Here is a 19,770-nt window from a genome sequence, read left to right as displayed (position 1 = left end):
GCTCCCCTCCCGTCCACTCCCCACCGCGCCACTCGTCCCCGCTCAGCCCGAAGCCACCTCCACCGGAGCCGTCCCTCCGGGAAGAGAGGCGAAGAAGGAAAAGTTTCCCTGGGGGCATAAAGAGCCCCCCCCCCTCCCGAGCCGAGCCCCCCCTCCCCGGCTGCCATTGGCCGAACCGCCTACCGCAGCCCGCCAGGCACAAAAGGCGTTGCTAAGTGGATGCTCATTTCCCCCCTCATTTTATTTTTTCCCCTCTCCCTCCCCCCTTTTTGCCTCCCCCCTCTCCCCCCTTCACTACTTCTTGGGCTCACTCGCGCCGTCGCGGCCGCCGCTCCGCCCCGCTCCGCTCCCCGCGGAAGGCTGCGCGGGTCGGGCGCGGAGCCGTCCCGCTCCGGCCATGGCCTAAAGCGGGCTGCCGGGGCAGAAGATGAGTTTCCCCGCGGAGGACGGCGTGGGCAGCCTCTGCCACAAAGCGCTGCAAATCATCTCGGAGCTGTGCCTGGGCGGGCAAGTGGAGCGGGAGAAGTGCGCCGGCATCTTCCCCCTGGAGACCGCCCGACAGGGCATCGGCGGCACAGGTACAGCTACCGGCCCCGCCGCCACCGGGCTCGTTCTGCCGCCGCCACAGGGCGGGCAGCGCCGGCGTGGGCGGCCGGAGAGAGCAACTTTTCCCTTCGCCTTCTCTGCGTGCGGAGGGGGGTAGGCACACAGCCCGCTCTAAAATCATCTCTCTCGCAGCTCGCGGAGCTTCCCGTTAAGAAGCGCGGGGAGCGTCGGCACTGCCGCCGGGGTGGCGGCCAGTGCCCCAGGGGAGACGCGGGGCAGCGGGCGGGGGATCAACCATGGGGACGGGCAGCATGGGGACGGGCAGCACCGAGACGTGCCGAAGGGAGAGAAATCGCCGCCGACGTGCCAGCCCGTCCGTCTGCCGGAGCCGTGCCGCCGCGGAGACGTCTCCTTCCCCCCGCAGCCCGCGCGTTTGCGCCCCGCAGCTCCGCTCCAGCAAGGTTTTCCTCGCCGTGGGAGTTTCTCTTTCAGCAAAGCTCGGACTCGGGCTGTTGCCTGTGTGCGCGGGGCCGTACGTGCGGAAACCGGGGCAGAGCGCTGCGGTCGGTGTTCTTAGTACCGGTAATAAGGTGTTCTTATCGGTCGCCTTTCCCTGCGACATGGTTTGCGCCCGCTCCCATCTCACTCTTTTCCCCGGCCGTCCTCTTGTGTTCGTCGTCTCGCGCTGGCTCTCTCCCGAGCACGCGGAACTTGCGCGGAGGTGCGGCGGAGCCGACGGCTGGTAGACCCCGCAGCTTAGGACGCAGTCTGGTCCAGGAGCGCAGGTCGCCAAGCCGCGGCTCAGAGTAGCCCTGGCGGTGAAACTTGGCGGAGCCCCTGGTGCTTTCCGAGCCGGGTTTGGGTTGAGTCAGATCCACCCCGTTTGTGGCTGAGGGAGGCAGGAGGGCTTTAGGACAACCCGTGGGAGCCGGTAGAGTCGGGGCACCCCTCCGGTCAGGTCCAGGACTCCTCCTGGAAAATTGGGAAGAGGAGGAAACTCGGGGTAATTAAAAAAATTCTCGGGGTCGGAACCAGAATTTTGGCTCCTGCGGGTGGTATCTTTGGTCATTGGTTTCTGGATTGTCTGGTTCTTTTGAAACCGACTCTATGCTGTGTTTGCGTTACTCTGTAGAGTACTCTTATGTGACCTTTGCCTTTCAAAGGAGGGCTTTTGTGTCCTATTTTTAGGACAGGACTTGAACATTAGTCCAAGTTCTGTGCTTTATTTCTGCCAGACGGGATTGGTAACCTGTTCTGTCTGACCATAAATGAAAATGGACAGCTTGCATTATGGCCAACAAATACCAAGTGTACAGTGCAAGTTAAATAAATTAACACCAGGTCATGAAAAGCAGCAGGTCCTCAGCATGTGCCCCAGCTGTGCTGTAGCTGCTGCCACACCTGTTACTTTTTCTTCTCTTATAATGCCCACAGCAATGACTGCAAATTCCAGGTTACTTGTAGTATCTCAGAACAAAAAACCTGTTTGAAAGAGGAGGGGTTCTTCTTTCCCATCCTGGTACCCAGGTGGTTCTCCCAGGTCTTTGTGCTGGAGGCGAGCTCTGATTTTGTGACTAATGAAGGTAGGCATGTCCTGACCCCACACCTGGGGGGGTTGTGGGGGTTGTAGCAAGCTTCCACCCACATGGATTGTGGGTTTGTGCTTTGTAAAGCCAATTATTAAGTATATTTCAATTGCACCATGTGCTAGTTTCTTGGTCTGAATCATAGAAGGTTGCATGAAAATAAAATTACCCTACAGAGCCTGGAAAACTGTGCTCTGAAAAGATTAGTTGATGTGATTTTACAGAGTACTGCACAAACAGTCAGTATTAGGTGTCATATAGAAACAAAGCTGATGTACAAACTCGTAAGATATGGAGGCTACAAATATCTCCCCATGAGGTAAAACAAGGTTTGCTGTTTAGAAAATGTGAGCTTCAATACTTGCCTTGATAGTGCATTGTTTAGAGTAACAGGAGCTTCTTTTTAGACATGTCTTCAAAATCAACCATCTTCCTTTTTCATTTATAAACCTTAACTACCTTGAAGTTGCTGGATTGAAAAAAAAAAAAAAAAAAGCCCAATAATTAAAAGACCAGGGGCTTGAACCGCTGGGTCCCACATCTCAGCTGAGTTCCTAAATCTCACTTTTTCCCCATAAAAGGAAGCTATCGTTAGATTATGGGTGTCAACTTTATTGGCACACACGTTATATTAAACATTGTCTCATTAATAGCGCCGGTAATGAGCATACATTAATATTTTGTATCTCCAGAGGAGGAACACACACACTGCCATCGCTGATAATTGACAAATATTTGAATATGGAAACACTTGGATAGACAAGATATAAATATCACTTGCATTAATTTTATGAACTGAAACATTGTAAATTCAGCTTAGGCTGAGAAAAATGAGGTCACTGAAAGGTGAACCATGCCATATCTCTTTTCAAATGCATGTGGAATTCCTTATTATCTCTATGGATAATGTTAACCTTGTCCACAGTATTGAACATCCATAGTTCACTGAAGGTAAAAACACTAAGTGTTCTCCATCATTATTCTGAGAATGAAGTCATAAATGTGTTTTTCTGAAATACCCGTTTCACACATACAATAGTAGCATTTGGTTATCGTGAGGGTCCATATCATGTAGTCATATCCTCCTGTGGCTGCATAAATTCTGCACAGTTCTGGTGTCATGCAGCTATAGCTGTGTGGCAGAGAGGAGGAATGGCTAATTCAGCCCTATCAGTTTGTCGTACGTCCCAAAAGCACTTTCCTAATATATGCTCACACTGGGTGATAACACATCATGCAGCCAGTTCAGTTATTTGCTCCCTGAAGCTGCAGCTATAGCAGTGTTTTGGGAATTGGCTTTTGCAACCAGCACTGAAGTGTGTGGAGAAGAAACTGCTGCGGTAAGAGTAAGTAAACACCTGAGCTGTGAGTAAGTAGTTCTGGAAGATGTGGAGAAGATAAAAGATTGGATTGTGAGAGGGTTATTGCAAAATAATGGTTTATTATTGTATTCTGTTACATTATGGAGTCATAGCTAAACTTTCAGTAAAACCCCCAAAACTAAATAGTCCAGGAGACAGTATAAAGAGAAGAGAAAAGAAATAACACTAGTAGTTGACTAAATAGGGATAGCATATTCTTTCTTTAAGTGGTAGGTTCATTCAGTTTTCCACAACTCAGAAAGACGATACCTAAAAGTGTCACAAAGGTAGCATAGGTAAAAATCACTAATGAGATTTCACTGGGGGAAAGAAGTCTAAAAGATACAGAGACCCTTGGAAAGGGTCCTTTCCATACTTGGAAAAGAGAGTGCAAGAAAAATTTCAGAAAGGAAAAGAGTAGATGGTGAAAAGGAAAGCAGACCATTTCTATTTAATACGAGAATAAACATGCTCTGGAAGTCAAAACCATCAAAAAAGGCAACTAGAACTGCTGTGATATGGTTATGTTGGCGGGTGTGATGATTGCTTTCAGTTCAGCTAGACCATGAAAAGCAGCCAAGCTTCTCAGAGGAATCAGCTACTTGAGACAAAAAATGCACCACCCAATCACAGGGTCAAAGCAAAATATGAGACAACATTAACCTTGCAAACCAAGAAGTTTCACTGGCAGAGAGGCTGAGTACTGGGTTTTTTTTGACAGTGTAGTTGTCTAGGTATGAGAAACAAGCATAAAAAGGGTAACAGAATCAAACACAAATAATAGGGAGCCTGGGACGCAGAACAAAAAATGGAGACTATGGCTTTGAGAAGGCAGAGTACATCAAATCACCACCTTAGGACCCGCAATTACTGCTCACTGCTTGGGTCAAGAAGGGGTAATCATGTTCAGTGTAATGGATAATTAATTTATGGAAGTCACAGCAAAGAATCTTAGTGAGGTAAATAATTTTGTAGGTTTCGACCAGTTTTAGACAATTAGTGAAGATAGACATCTGCTGTTATATTTTCTGCCCTGGTAATTACAAGGGCTATTAATTCGCTCATCTCAGGAGAATGCTCAAGTGAAAAGATTAGGAAGCTCTTTACTTTTATGGTACCTTTATATAGTTAGACTTCTATGCGAGCTTTCTTCTGGAACATATAAAATTTTTAGCAAAATGCTGAATTAGATGTGCAACTGTTTTGTCTTTATTTTACACCTCCTTGATTTCCAGTAGATTTGGGAAAATGATTAAGAGGTTTGTCAACTAATAGGAAGAGTTCAGGTGGAAAATATATAGGAGCTGGATGTGCGAGATTGCTCCTGGTGAAATTTATCTTTAATCCAAGTAAATTATTTTCCAGAAGTGTCCAAAAGTCATGCATACAGCTTGGTTATATCTATATTTTGACTCAGGTTATCTGATTAATAAAAGATTCTAATTAATTTTTGCCAGTTAAGCATCCCTTCTCATTTTCAAAGGAACCAAGCACATCAAAGCCCCAGCTGGGAGCATTTCTGAAGGTTAAGCCAGTTGCAGGGAGTGTAGTGAGGGGAGCTTTGGCATCCTGCTCTAGGGACACGTTTAAAATTCATTGTGTGCCCTCTTCAAATGGTGGGCACGTTTGCTGTCTTTGCCCTTGTTTAGCCTGCTGCTCCTCCAGAACTTCACAATCTCATTTATGTGTTATAAGCATATCTGTGATGCTTATAACAGAGATGGGAAACCAGTTGTGCTCCTGCCAGGAGGGCATATTTAGCCATGTAGAGTGGGTAGAGAGTTATAGAGGGTGATAGTCTCTCTTGCTCTTTTGCTTGTCAGACAATGAATTTTTTAAGTTGACAGTGCCAAGATCATCAGCTTCTACAGGGTTATATGTTATTCATCTAAATATTTCACTCACAATTAGTTTATTAACATGAAAGTTTAACCTACCAAGTTTCTAGCCCTACTAATGATTAACAGTTTTCTACAGAAGTACAGAGGGAATAAGAAAACCCTGGAGCATCCTGCACATGGCTATTTGGTAATAAAGTCTTGCTTTTCCCTGAAGAGCAGTGTCTTGGGTCCTCTGGCTGTACCTGCCATGAGCCTCGTGTTGGCTGTCAGCTGCTTCCGTAATAGCTCTCAACCTGCTGATGGCAGCTGGTGGTTTATGTTTAGTCCTGGTTCCTTTAAACAGGAGTGTGTGAAAGTACGCATTGCACACAGACACACAGGGTATAAGTTCTTCTCACTGTGCCAAAGCAAGCATAAAGGGGACCAGAAATGGCTTGAACGAATGTGAAGACTAGGACTGTCATACAGGAAAGGAAGATTATTCTTCATGAGAAAGTAACTGTTGTGTGAAACAGTTGAGCATTCCATTGCAGAGAAATGTGGTAAAATTAAATAATAAACATTTGAGCAGTTAACAGACTGATCAAATTATTTTTGGTACAGCTCATCACCTGGTCAGAACAAAGTTATTACCAGAAAGAAATACGGTTTAAGAGGAAAAAAGTGCAGGGTTATTGAAAAGTATGCTTTACAAAATCAGTGTTAACAAGCTGTGAAAACCAGAAATGCATCTAATTCAGCAGCATAAAGGCAGAACAGAGGGATAAACATACCACAGAGACCAGATTTATTTACAGTAAAATGTGAAGGCAGTCACAACAATGCAGAAGTGCTCAACATGCAGGCAGCAGCAAAAACAAGACACAGTAAAAACAAGAGCTGATGAAAGAATCTTCCCCCATGTGCATTTTGCAGAGAAATACAGATGAAAAACACAGAAACACTTATAACAGCTAGAAGACAAATCTGTGGTGATGAAGATAAAGTGACACTGTTTTTCTGGGTCTTACCATATGTGTGGGATGTTTCTTACATGATACTGAGTAAGAATAAACATAAGCATGACAATTCATAAATAACACTTGAGCTGCATGAACCTTGTTACAGCTATGATATGCTTATGAATAATAGCAGTCCTGGGGGCTTAGGATGTATTTTCATTTCATTTGCTTGTCTGAAAGAGGATAATGAGGGGTTCTTGCAGATACTTACAAAGGCATCCTCGCAAGTGTGAGAGCAGCATGGGACCAATCCCAAAGCTGTTTTTTTGCTTAAGGGAAGGCAAGGTGGGCAAATGTGGGTTGAGCAGAGTTGGGAGTACCTCCTGTTGAGGTTAAGTGAGAGTTAAAATGTAGAAAAGTAGGTAGGCCAGAAAAAGCCTTGGAATTGGAGACAAATAATTTACATTTGGTGTATTAGGAGAGGCAAATTTGCAGGCAAAACACGGTGACTCAGGCAAAAGTGAGTGCCATCTTCTCTAGCTACATACAGCACACAAAACATGTTCTGAGGCTCATGAATATACCTCTGTTCTGGGAAATTCCTTCTGATTGCTGGAAAGCAGAAGGTAGTGTGGTCCAGGAGAAGGCTAATAAGATGAGGGAATTGAATGTGCTATCAGCAAGTTTGCTGATGACACTAAGCTGGGAGGAGTGGCTGACACGCCAGAAGGCTGTGCTGCCATCCAACGAGACCTGGACAGGCTGAAGAGTTGGGCAGGGAATAACTTGATGAAATGTAACAAGGGAAAGTGTAGAGTCCTGCATCTGGGCAGGAACAACCCCAGGGCTCAGTATAGGTTGGGAAACGACCCGTTAGAGAGCAGTGTAGGGTAGAGGGACCTGGGGGTCCTGGTGGACGACAGGATGACCATGAGCCAACACTGTGCCCTTGTGGCCAAGAAGGCCAATGGCATCCTGGGGTGTATTAGAAGGGGGGGTGGTTAGTAGGTCGAGAGAGGTTCTCCTTCCCCTCTACTCTGCCCTGGTGAGACCCCATCTGGAATATTGTGTCCAGTTCTGGGCCCCTCAGTTCAAGAAGGACAGGGAGCTGCTGAAGGTCAGGGAGCTGCTGGAGAGAGTCCAGCGCAGGGCAACAAAGATGATGAAGGGAGTGGAGCATCTCCCTTATGAGGAAAGACTGAGGGAGCTGGGTCTCTATAGTTTAGAGAAGAGGAGACTGAGGGGTGACCTTATTAGTGTATATAAATATATAAAGGGGGAGTGTCACGAGGATGGAGCCAGGCTCTACTCAGTGGCAAGCAATGATAGGACAAGGGGTAATGGGTACAAACTGGAACACAAGAGCTTCCACTTAAACTTGAGAAGAAACTTCTTCTCAGTGAGGGTGACGGAACACTGGAACAGGCTGCCCAGGGAGGTTGTGGAGTCTCCTTCCCTGGAGACATTCAAAACCTGCCTGGACACATTCTTGGGTAACCTTATCTAGGTGTTCCTGCTCCGGCAGGGGGATTGGACTAGATGATCTTTCGAGGTCCCTTCCAATCTCTAGCATACTGTGTGTACTCTGTGTGTGTAATAACCTTTTGGAAAATACCCTGTGTCTGCTGTATATCACATAATCTAAAGTTCTGTACATGGACTTTGAAATGGCAGAAGAGGGTGTTCCATCTGTAGTTGCACAGATATAGATTATGAGATGGTTTAACAAGTAATATAACTTAGATAAAATTATTTTGACAAGAGATTAATAATTTCATGTGCTGTAATCATTACAGTGATACCTGATGTCATTTGATTCCCTTACTGTCAAGAAACATACTGCCATAGTGCTCTGTTAGCATTAAGAAATGACACATCAGCCAGTAGATGGTGATGACTTTTGAACATCAGACTGAATTAACAGCCTAGGAGGGACCACATTCATGGTGGGGCTAGAGTAAAAAGATTTAAGTCAGATCTTCAAAGTGTATTTCTTCATGAGAACGGGAAAGGAGATCACACATAGACTCTCAAGTGAAAGGCTATTTTTGCCATTTGAAATTTAAGTTGGGTGTTTTGACACATTCAAGTTATGAGAGAAAATAGAAGACTACACCTGCCACTTTGAGACATGCTAAAGTATTATATCACCATCTGCAGGGATTTGGATGAGACAGGTAATTGCAGAAGATCTGCTAATGCTGAGTAAAAATGAGCACCAGCAACTATTTATGTTCTTCAAATTTCCCTTAGGAAAACTGAACAGCAGAAATGGTCGGTTGGACTAACTAGTTTACATGCATGGGGATAAGGGAGATTTATTGGATGCAGACCTTTTATAATTGATAAAGCTCCTGCTTTCGTCCAAAGAAAATCAGAGACATATTAGTTTATCTGATTGAGCTTACTCCTGATATTCCAGACACAAGAGTTGCATTTAGAGTTGCCACTAGGGAATAGTTGAAGTTCTTTATGGCTGATGAACAAGAGAACAAATTAAAAATTAAAGGAAAATAAGTTTGAAAAAAGTTACAGACATTGTACTTTAAATATTTGAGAACCAAGATCAGATACAGACCAAGAGATGGGTGGAAAGACAATATAACCTCCTTTTTTCCCAGTTCCTTTCCTTTGCTGGCAAGAGTATGTTCTCTTTCACATGGTTCACATCAGACACGTGCCTGCCTCTTATATGCATGGGCAGAGACATCACAGCACTGTTTGTTCTCTCTCTTCATTCAAGATTATGGGTTGGTGGAGTGTGTTTTTCCAAAGTTAAGCATCAAGGGGTGTATGCTGTCAGGACAGTTACCAAATTGTAAATAAACTTGATTTGGTTTGGAAATGGAAATCTGCCAACATGGATGTTTGTGAATAGATTCATGGGCAGAATTTTTATAAGGCAAGTTTCAAACAACAAACTGTTGGAAGCCATAGTACAGAAACCATTGCTCAAAACATTCCCTAACATCCTTTTACATGCCTTTCTCAAATGAGAAATATAAGATTGTCCAAATTTCATATCTTGAAAGGGTAGTTTTAGATAGAAAACCTTGAAGGAACAGGATACTTTCTTTTAGTTAGGAAATGTTACCAAGACTATGAAGATGACTTAAGGACAGAATTCAGTAAAGGAAGATCACCTGGTGTGAAATGATAAATCCATTGAAGTTGCTGGAAGATTTCCCACTGATCAGAAGCGGGTATGTGAGAAGGAGGATTTTCTTCACATTTTCTTCACATGCTAAATTTACCCAGCATGAGAACAGGAATGGCAAAAGCATAATGCTGCATGTCCAGATGAGTATTCAGACACATGTCCTGTTCTGTGCAAGTGTGTAGCACTGAAGACAAGCTGCAACTAGCAGTTTGGAAAAAGAGTTGTCAAGCAACTGCTGGTAGTTCAAGATGATTTTTCTCTTCCTTTGCACCAGAGACCAGTGAGAACATTGCTTACAATGTTGCTAGTTAAGGTCCTCTCAGAGTATATCTCCTTCTGCCTTTAAAAACTTAGGCAATCTTTGAATTTGTCACCAGTTCTACATCCTCAAAAACCAACCAACCAACCAAAACAAACAAAACCTTACGTATGTGAAATGCAGCCCTGGTCTGATGATACACCCATCCTTCAGTACCCATTTTCCTTCCCAGCCAGGTTTTCTTGAAAGGGATGTGAAGAAAATCCTAGTCTGCAGAACTGTTTCTTAGTGTTTTGTATTCTTAAACCAGGCTTCCGATAGATAATATGAGACGTATCTGATCTAACACACAAAGGGTCTGAAAAGCTCCATTTGACTGCTCTTCTGCAGATGATTTCAGTCTTTGCATAACATCAAATCTCTCACAATTGCTCAGTTGAGTGACTGTCAGAAGTGAGGAAATAAAGCAATATGCTTTTTATGTCTATTTATGTGGCATACTTACTGTTTTTTTAGCAATTATGGCAGTAATTAAATACTTTTTTGAAATTAACTCTTTTTTTTCAAATTGCTGGCACCTATTTGTTGTATTATGATGTACAACATTTTCTTTATTAAGAAAATAGCAAAATGGAAGACTAATTTGTACAACTGTAGAATTAGCTCCTTTGCTCTACTTTTGACATTCGATATGTTTCATGTGATTATTTTAGGGCTATAAAACATACATTTTCTGTAAACATTGGGAGTGACGTAGAATTTGAAATAATTTAATGGAAATACAGAAAAAAGCTTAGAGAAAGTTGAAGTACTGGAGTAGGTGTTGAAAGGAGACACCAAGTTATTTGAAAGCTTGAAAAATGTCTTGCAGTGAAAAACCTAAAATAGAATTGGCTAGAAATGCTTTGATGGAATGTTTTTCAGCTGATAGTATCTATTCGTCAAATTGAAACTCTGCTGGAAAGGATCAGTTTTTGTATTTCTGGTTTTGAGATGTTTCCAGCAATTTCAGAGTTGTTAAAACATCCTCTTTCAACATTTTCTAAATAAAAAAAAAAAAAAAATACAATTTTCAGTTCTAAAAGCCTCCTCTCAAACCGTAAACTAATTATGGGAGCCATGTCTAGACTGAGCTGGAAATATTGCAAATGACCCAAAATTAAGTTGGTTTGGGTTTTGTTTTCCTTTTTTTATTTCTGATAGACCTTAGTTTTTAAGTGTTCTGCTTCTTGTCAGGCTTTGAAAATGGAAAAATAGTTTGTCTAGCTTGATTGACAATTCAGCTGGTTCAATTTATCAGAAAAGTTCCTTCAGTGGGCCACGCCTCTGTATAATATATTAAATTCACTTATGACCATATATTGGGTTTGTATGGCAAGATTTTGGTAGCAGTGGTCTACGAGTGTTGTTTCTGTGAGAAGATGCTAGAAGCTACCCCTGTGTCAGACAGAGGCAATGCCTGTCAGCTTCAAGACAGACCCGCTGCTGGCCAAGTCTGAGCCTGTCAGTGATGGTAGTAGTGCCTCTGGGATAATGTATTTAAGGGGAGAAAAACTAAAGAGTGAGAATATGTGAGACACAGCTCTGCAGATACCAGGGTCAGTGAAGGAAAGGAGGAGGTGCTTCATGTACTTGAGCAGGGATTCCCCTGCAGCCCCTGGTGCAGACCGTGGTGAGACAGTCTGTGCCCCTGCAGCACATGGAGCCCATAGAGATCTGTAGTGGAGCAGATGCCCACCTTCAGCCCTTGGAGGGCCCCATGCTGGAGCAGATGGATGCCCAAAGGAGACTGTGATCCTCTTGGGATTCCATATTGGAATAGGCTTCTGGCCCCATGGAGAGAGGAGCCCACACTGAAGCAGGTTTGCTGGCAGGACTTGTAACCCCTCAAGGGACCCATGCTGGAGCAGCCTGTTCCTGAAGGACTGCATGCTGTGGAAAGGACCGACACTGGAGCAGGTCTTGAAGAACTGCACCCTGTGGAAATTACTCACATTGGAGAAGTCAGTGAAGAACTGTCTCACACAGGAGTGACCCCATGCTGGAGCAGGGGCAGAGTGTAAGGAGTCTTCTCCTGAGGAGGAAGGAGTGCTGAAACAACATGAGATGAGCTGACTGCAACCCCCATTCCCTGACCCCTGCACTGCTGCAAGGGTGAGGGGAGTAGAGAAATAGGGAACGAAGTTGAGCCCAGGAAGAAAGGAGGGGTGGAGGGAAGGTGTTTTTAAGATTTGGTTTTATTTCTCATTATCCAGCTTGGATTGTTTGGTAATTTTCCCCAAAGTCAAGTCTGTTTTGCCCATGACAGTAAGTGAATGATCTCTCCCTGTCCTTATCTCGATGCATGAGCCTTTTGTTATATTTTCTATCCCCTGTCCAGCTGAGGATGTGGAGTGATAGGGAAGCTTTGGTAGGCATCTGTAGTCCAAGCAGGGTCAACCCACCACAGGCCGTTATCTGGCAGCAAGGCCAACTCTCTCCATACTTTTAAAGTCTGTCATCTGCTGAAACAGAAGGGCCACATCCAAACCACCTCTTAAGAATGATCATTGGCCTACTCTGATTCCTGATCCATGCCCAGGAACTGGCTGGGATTGTATAAACTGGCCCAGTTTAAAACTCTTTCAGGGACTAGTGTAGGCAATTGAATTTCAGGTCCTGGGTTTGTTTCTTGGTACAGTGTATTTTATTTGCATTTTGTATGGGCATGTCTTATGAAGCATATTATATCTTAATTTCTCAAAGACACAAAAGAAGCAAAGACTGTAAATTAGAACCACAAAAACACAAATCAGAAATACAGATTTGCAACAAAGTGATTAACCATTGAAACAAGCTGTAAACTCAACATCTCTTAATGCTTTTCTTGTCAAGATAGGACTGTCTGCTGCAAGCCAAGCAGAAATTACAGGGCTCAGGAAGGGTATGAGGGTAAACAGTAAATTAAACCAAATAGCCTAATAATCCCTAGTGGGGATAAATCATCTAGAAAGATCATATGCAAAAGTATCATTTGCTTCTTGTGTTACATCATTATTAGATATAATTATGCATCCATTCATTTTATGGAAACATCTTAAATCAGAATTTGCCATATGAATTTCCCATTAAGATGACATGCATATTCCAAAGGCTACATTGTGACATTTAACTACAGACAGAAAATGCGGACACCTTTCTCAAAACTGGCTGGAAACAGTCAAAGAGGCAGACTCATGCTCAAGGAAGGGCAGCAGCTTGTGCCAGACTCTTTAAATCAAGGAGCATATCCTCTGCCATTTCTCCCATGACACTATCCAGGACATATATGAAGTAAGGTTGAGCAGAACTGTATCTTTCAAGTCACCAGACTACAAACATTTTCTGTTTGCTTTTGCTATTCTCACTCATTTTCATGTAGAATGGACTGTAAATTCAGTGTTGGTTACTGAGAGATGCATCTGGATGTTATACATTAATAAAGAAAATGTTCCCAGATTTTCTACTGGAATCTTCATCTCTCAAAGGGACCTGTGAAGTACATACTGTAGAGCTAATACGTACCTAGAGGACTGTTTCTCTTCCTGTGACTCTCAACTATTCAATATGCTCAAACTCCTGTTGCACTTTTACACTGGTTCAGTTTAGTAGCCTGGAGGTATAGGTACAAAATATTAGCTGTTAAACTGTCAAAACTTGTAACAAGCCGCAGCCATTACTTGAGGGACTTCTACAGGGTTTACTGAATACTTTTAAAACATGTAAAAAGCTCCTTTCAAAAGGAAAGGGATTATTTTTTTAGTTATATTTTATAATGTTAAATGATACTGGAGAAATCAAACTGAAGCATGTCACATAGAATAAAACTCCTAATTAGGGCTCTACTGGCATTTCTGGTGTTCCACAATCTCCTAAAATGCAATTCTGTTCACAGAATTTCATTGGTATGAGAACTGTTCTCCTATCTTTGACCATGCAACTGGATATGCTAACAAATTGTGGCAGAAAAAGTCAAATACGGGGCAGCAGGGCCGAGCTAAGGATGCGGTATGATCTCTGTATAACTCAGGGCATTTTATCCTCTACACTAAAGCCAGCTGCATTTTCAGAGCAGAATTTTAGATGCACATGTATATGTGCTGTCTCGGTCTAACACAGTCTTGGTCCAGAGTTTAAGAATTAACCCTAGAAATCTATTATTTATGACAGACAATATCCTGTCCCTATTTGTGCCACTTAAACGTTAGGTTTTAACATGTCTCTGAAGCAGTTAGCACACAGAGCAAAAAACTGTCAAGTCCTGAAGAAATTTGTGTATCAGTCTGGCAGTTTAGAACTGCTGTTTCTTCATGTGCACTCATAGCAAATGTCGACTGAGGTTTTACTTTTTTTTACACAAGATGTGTTCCTGAGCAGACACCCTTTGACAAAAGTGGCTAGGAGTTGTTGAGAACATTTGGATAGTCGCTTACTTCCTGAGAAGTCTGAGTGTGTAGCCAGTGGTACAGATACTGGCCCTTGGCCTGAACAAACAAATTAATGGGGTATTTATGAAATAGAATATTAGAGAATGATAACATTTTAAAGGTACAGGCTTAGATATCAAAAAGAAAAAAAAAACCCACATATTAAATGGGACTTTAAAGGTCTATGCAAGATAATACCTCTATCTCCTTACCTGTGTCATTTTTAATTATTTTTTTTTTCTCTCCATGTTTGTCTGTCATGATGATCTTTGTTTCTAATTCCTTGCAGACATCTCAGTCAGTCTGTTAGCAGTAGTCGTCAGCTTCTGTGGGCTCGCCTTGCTGGTAGTCTCGCTTTTTGTCTTTTGGAAGTTGTGTTGGCCCTGCTGGAGAAGCAAACCTCTCACTTCCAATGCCAGTAATGCCCCCCAGAGCAACTCCAGTGCTCCTACGGAGGTTTTTGAGACCACTGAGAAAAAGGAAGTTAAAGAAAATGGGAAGCCTACAACAAAGGTACTTGAAGCTGCATTGAAAATTAGCCACACTTCTCCTGACATACCAGCAGAGGTCCAGAATGCACTGAAAGAGCATCTGATCAGACATGCACGCATGCAGAGGCAGATCACTGAGCCCACATCATCATCAAGGTGAGTCAGGGGCACTCGTGTTTGTAGCACATTTCCTGGGGAACAGGTAGAGCCAAAATGCTCTGCTGAAAATTTCCAGGATCCTGGATTATTTACTGGCTTCTTAGCACTGATGGGTGAAACAGCCGACACATGAAGGCAAAGCCACAGTGTCCTTTGAACAGAATATTGTGAAACATACAGTGTATCTTCAGTTGATCATTATTTTAACATATGAAGATCAAATCTACATCTTCTACTACTTTGTAAATGCATATGTTGCTGCTTTAAGCATTTCCATTTTAGGTTTTGTGTTTAGGAAAATCTATTTTGATGTGATTTTTTTAAAGTACCACAAGTCTAGCTTTTCAGAGATATTTTTATAGATGCAGCAGTTGCTTTTGCAAATGAAAGTTTCCTTCTCCACTAAATAAATGACGAGATTATTGTTGATGACACATTTCTTTAATGCATATTTTGCCACTTTTAAGGGAATTAAAATCCCAGTCTAAGAATGTAGATGCTTATGGACTGATCTTAGAGCAGTACAGTTTCTATATAGATATTTAAATAAGTGACAAGCATGTAATGTTCCTGAAGTAATTTCTTTTGTATTGAAATGGAGTACAGAAAGTTTTATTTTGTCTTAGGTACTGCTTTATACTGAAAAGTATTGAAGACGTGCAGTGACCTATAGCTTCAAATGGTATTTTCTTCAAATACTGTCAGCAAATTTAATGCATTCAAAACAAACAGTGAACTGCAAAGATCACTTTCTACATATAAAAAGAAACCCAGATTTTTTATAAACAAAGAAGGGGAAGATAAAGGCTAAAAGAGACCTGAAGTATTGCACAATGCCGTAAGTTAGAATACAAGCACTGTATAGGAAGCAGCTTTCCCTCAATAAACCATCTGATAAATGGACATATGCTACTAAAGGAAAGCAAACAAACAGCAAAAGGCTTACATTCACAATAATTGTTGGAGGCAAGACCAGAGAAGATGTGCTTTACATTTATCAGGCGCATATTTTGCTGGCCTTTTGTGAGTCCCTAAGACATGATTTTGCCAGCTCACTGTGCTCATTGTGGTGGTGAGTGCTGAAGTGCTTTTCCCAGCTATTCCAACAATGTGGAATAGCCAACAGGCAACCACAGGAGGCTCCCAAAAACAAAAGCACTCCAGTCAGGGGAGGTCTAGCTGACTTCCACAGCTGAACCATCTCCTGAATTATGAGACCGTACAGGTGGCTTTAAGCCACATTGCCCGGCTATGCCTGGCTCCAGCTACTGTATCCATCTGCTAAGGGAGAGAGCAGAGTATCCAAGGCATTCTGAGGAATGTTTCCAAGACACTGGGAGGACAACTTTGAAATTGTAACTGTTACACCAGACAAAGAGAGACCAAAACTGATAGAGCTTGGCATGACAAGGGTATTACACAACTCGCTGGTACCTAATAGGATATTAATTGGAAGAGTTTTATCCATTATGTACCAACAGGTAAATCTGTAGGTAATCAGACAGTCTGACTTTCTGAGCAGACAGAAGAAATAGCTGGCTGGCAAGAGGACTTGAATAGTCCCTGTGGTACTATAGGGAAAGTACGAAGTTTCAGGGACACGATCCAGAGCTACTTCAGGGTATGAAAATATTCCCAAAGACCTCTAGAGTGATTTGGACTGGGACCTAAATGTGTATAAAATATCTGTGAAGCAAAGGACAGTTTTATGAAATTAAAGCTCCCATCAATCCTACTCTTTTTGCATATGTTGGTAACTTTGTAAGGGAGCTTTCTCTTTTTACCTTCTCTAGATTATCAGGGTTAAATCTGTCCTTGTGAGGGACAGTTCCTTTGCTTTGAATAACACTTATTGTCCCACCTTACCCAAATAATAGCAGTATATTTGGACACCAACTTCTTTTACAGTTTACTGAAAAACTCTGCACCCTTGCTCCAAAACATATTTAGAATAAGATCCGTTTTTAAAATTACTCAGAAGTGGTCCTTTCTATATTTGTAAAGGTATTTTTTTATACCTCTGCCTGACTTAAGGGAGTCTTAACCTTCTGATAGCCCATATTAATTATTGATGCCAAGAACATCATGTGTGAGATGAAGGATGGACTTTTAATCCAGCTTTCTGGATTTTAGTAAAAGAAATAGAATCATATTAACTCATTGTAATTGAAGCATAACAATTTTAAGAAGCCATTCAGAGCAATAATAAAAGGTGCCTGTTGATTTTTTATAGACTGCACGTTTAACATGGAGGCATGTTAATGTAGGGAAACTATGTGTTTCTGATTAGTTATAACTATATAATTTTCATAGTTCCTGATAATATGAAAAGACTTGCTTGTTAAAAATAAAGACAACAAGCTCTTTAGTCCTTGATACCAATAAACCAGTAAACTACAATATAAGAAGTCCTGCACCAATGGTATTCATTTACAAACATTTCTGCCCTGTTACTGAGAAGCACTCTTCCCAGTACTTTGTGAAAGTATTCTCTGATATAGCTTATTGCTTCTATAATGTTCCTTTCTTCAAATTATGTATTTTCAAATGGCCTGCCTTTTGCTCTTTAGCATTAGGTGGGAGACGAGCTTGTCAAGTAAGTCAGTTCCCAAAGGCACAAAAGCAAAAGTGAGGTTCTTGGGGATGCTAAGGTTAAAGAAAAACAAGCACGTCTGTTGACTTTAGTGACTGCAAGAAGGAGAAAGCAGCCTCTGTTCTGTTTAAATACTGCAAGTGCTTCTGTCCATTCCTGGTTTTAGTCCAAAAGATTGGTCTAACGTCATCTAGGAAAGCTAGATTAGAGCCACACCTCATAAATCTCAAGTCATATGTCCTGGGTTCAGCTGAGGTTCAGCTGGGTTCCTGCTCCTGCTGAGCCCAGGACATTATATCATAAATTATCATCTTATCCTTCTCTTTTTTTGTACATATGGCAGTCTTACTGAGTTAGAAATCAGCTTCATACTACCAGTATTCCACATATTAGAGATGTAAATACAGATTTACTGCCACTCAAAATGTATTTGTTCTAAATTATGGAAGGTATGTTTATTACAGGAGTGTTATCTGTAAGAACCAGTAGAGTTTAAAGTACCTGCTTTGCACATGTTAGTAGCTTCAAAGCATTTTCACAACCTGGTTGCCTGACATCCTTTTACTTTGTTATCACAGTCATTAATTCTTTTGTTACTGCAGAACAAAGGAAGATAAATATGTTGCCATGACAACAATGAAACATCTTAATAATTAAGAGACCAATTAGCTATCTTGGTGAAATGCTGTGACTCAGAACAGATACTAGGCGCTATGTAATTAGGACTTTGGCTTGCTAGAGCAAAAGTGCTGCTGTTTCCCACAGGGAACAGTCATATAGCTGCACTGTTTTACTCAGTGTCATCTTGAAACAATGACTACATTCACTGAAAGATCTTGCGTGCATAAAGTTTGAAAATTTGAAAGAAGGTTTGTACCTTACAAATCACGGATTTGGGTTTTATAGGTTGCATTTACAAGCATTAACCCAGATCTTTATAAATTCAAGAGACGTTGAGGAAAAGAGATTTTGTCAATTATCTGTTTTCACTGAAACTGGAAATGTCATACAGTCAGCTTCACTGTTTCCCCTGCATACACAGTTTTCTCCACTGCTTGTCTATGGCAGAGTTTGAACATGGTTATCTGGTTATCTCAGTACGAAAGCTGCAGGTGTGAGGAGTACTCAGGAAGGCCTGCCTGCACAGGTTTCATTAGCACAGATAGAAGTAGCAACAACACAGTCCCCCTGAAATTCATTATGAGTCAAAGATACTAGAGAGCTAGTGCCTAAGTTGCTGCGTGCCCAAATACGTATTGCTACTACATTCTGGGTGGAGTTCAGTTCCTTCCCTGTGTTTCACACACATATGAGGCTGGGCTTTTTAGACAATAAGGGCACTAGGACAGACCTGTAACTCCCTGAGGACAGCATTGTACTTTTCTGAGTAAGGAATTTTCCACTCCTCACTCCATTCCATCATATACTATGAATTCAGGGAATTTTAACATTTGAAAATCTTTCAACTTGTCTGTCTGTAAATGAAAGGTAGAAGGTTAGGTGTTACAAGAGGAGTGTTTGAGATCAGGACAGATGGATTTTTTTGAGCCTCTTTAAATCTATACTATAATATTCTCCCTCCCCTAGTCTTGTATTATGCTAGGACTGCTCCCTGCACCAAGCAGTACTTTAACAGCTGAAAGGGGAAACATTCTTGTCTCTTATTTAATGGCTGCAGATTACCCTCTTGTATCTCTGCTCAGCTGAACTGTGGTAGTTTTGTGCTTCATGCCTTCTGCAACCACTTCACTTACAGCAAAAGTACAAATAATATCTATGAAATCAGTCCTGGTTGTTTTCAAATGGACAATTTGCATTTCTGATTTAAAGAAAGAAACACACAGCTGTGACACCTCTTGTTTTCAGAACACAGCACCACAGGGAAACCAAGCAATAAGGCAAGGCTGCATTTGGCATTAATAAGCAATTGATTTCAAAAAGCACAGGAAAGTCTGACAATTAAATTGTTTTTTAATGGCAACTAAGCATGCTCACTGGAGGAGGTAGTGAGCTTTTTCAGTACAGATTGTTGGGGTAGTGAAGTACCAAAGAAGTATGATAATGTCCAAAAAATAAACCGGACAGTGTGGTCATAATCCATCTGCTGATGATTAATTCTACAAAGCTTTTTGACCAGTGTTGTCATCCTGCTGTAAGGCTGTATTGCATGCCAGGGGTTTGATTTCACTCTTGGTAGGAAAGGCACACATTTCCGTTGAGGTTCATGAGTCACGATAAATACATATGCAACACTGAATTCAGAATTACAAGGATTTAAACATACTGATTCTTGCTAGGGGCCTAAGAATCAGCTTTCTAATGCACCACACGGCAGAGTGTGAGAACAGATGGAAAAAAGCTATCACAGAAAAATGTTGACCAGAACTT

The 19,770-nt window shown here is 42.0% G+C and overlaps 1 protein-coding gene across 1 annotated transcript in view; it reads left to right on the top strand.

Annotated features, from left to right (window-relative positions):
- The first annotated feature begins 290 nt into the window (after positions 1 to 290).
- The window catches only part of SYT10 (synaptotagmin 10), a 36,266-nt gene continuing 16,786 nt past the window's right edge, over positions 291 to 19,770 (top strand). Inside the window, exons 1-2 of the mRNA XM_057428023.1 lie at positions 291 to 578; positions 14,429 to 14,786. Coding sequence (XP_057284006.1) covers positions 428 to 578; positions 14,429 to 14,786 — 509 coding nt within the window. The 5' untranslated portion in view covers positions 291 to 427. The remainder of the gene's footprint in view (positions 579 to 14,428; positions 14,787 to 19,770) is intronic.

Source organism: Pezoporus wallicus, unplaced genomic scaffold (assembly GCF_028554395.1).
Source record: "Pezoporus wallicus isolate ANWC-B61680 ecotype Strahan unplaced genomic scaffold, APGP_CSIRO_Pwel_v1 contig_2908, whole genome shotgun sequence".
NCBI lineage: Eukaryota > Metazoa > Chordata > Aves > Psittaciformes > Psittacidae > Pezoporus > Pezoporus wallicus.
This window is presented reverse-complemented; position numbering and strand designations above follow the sequence as displayed.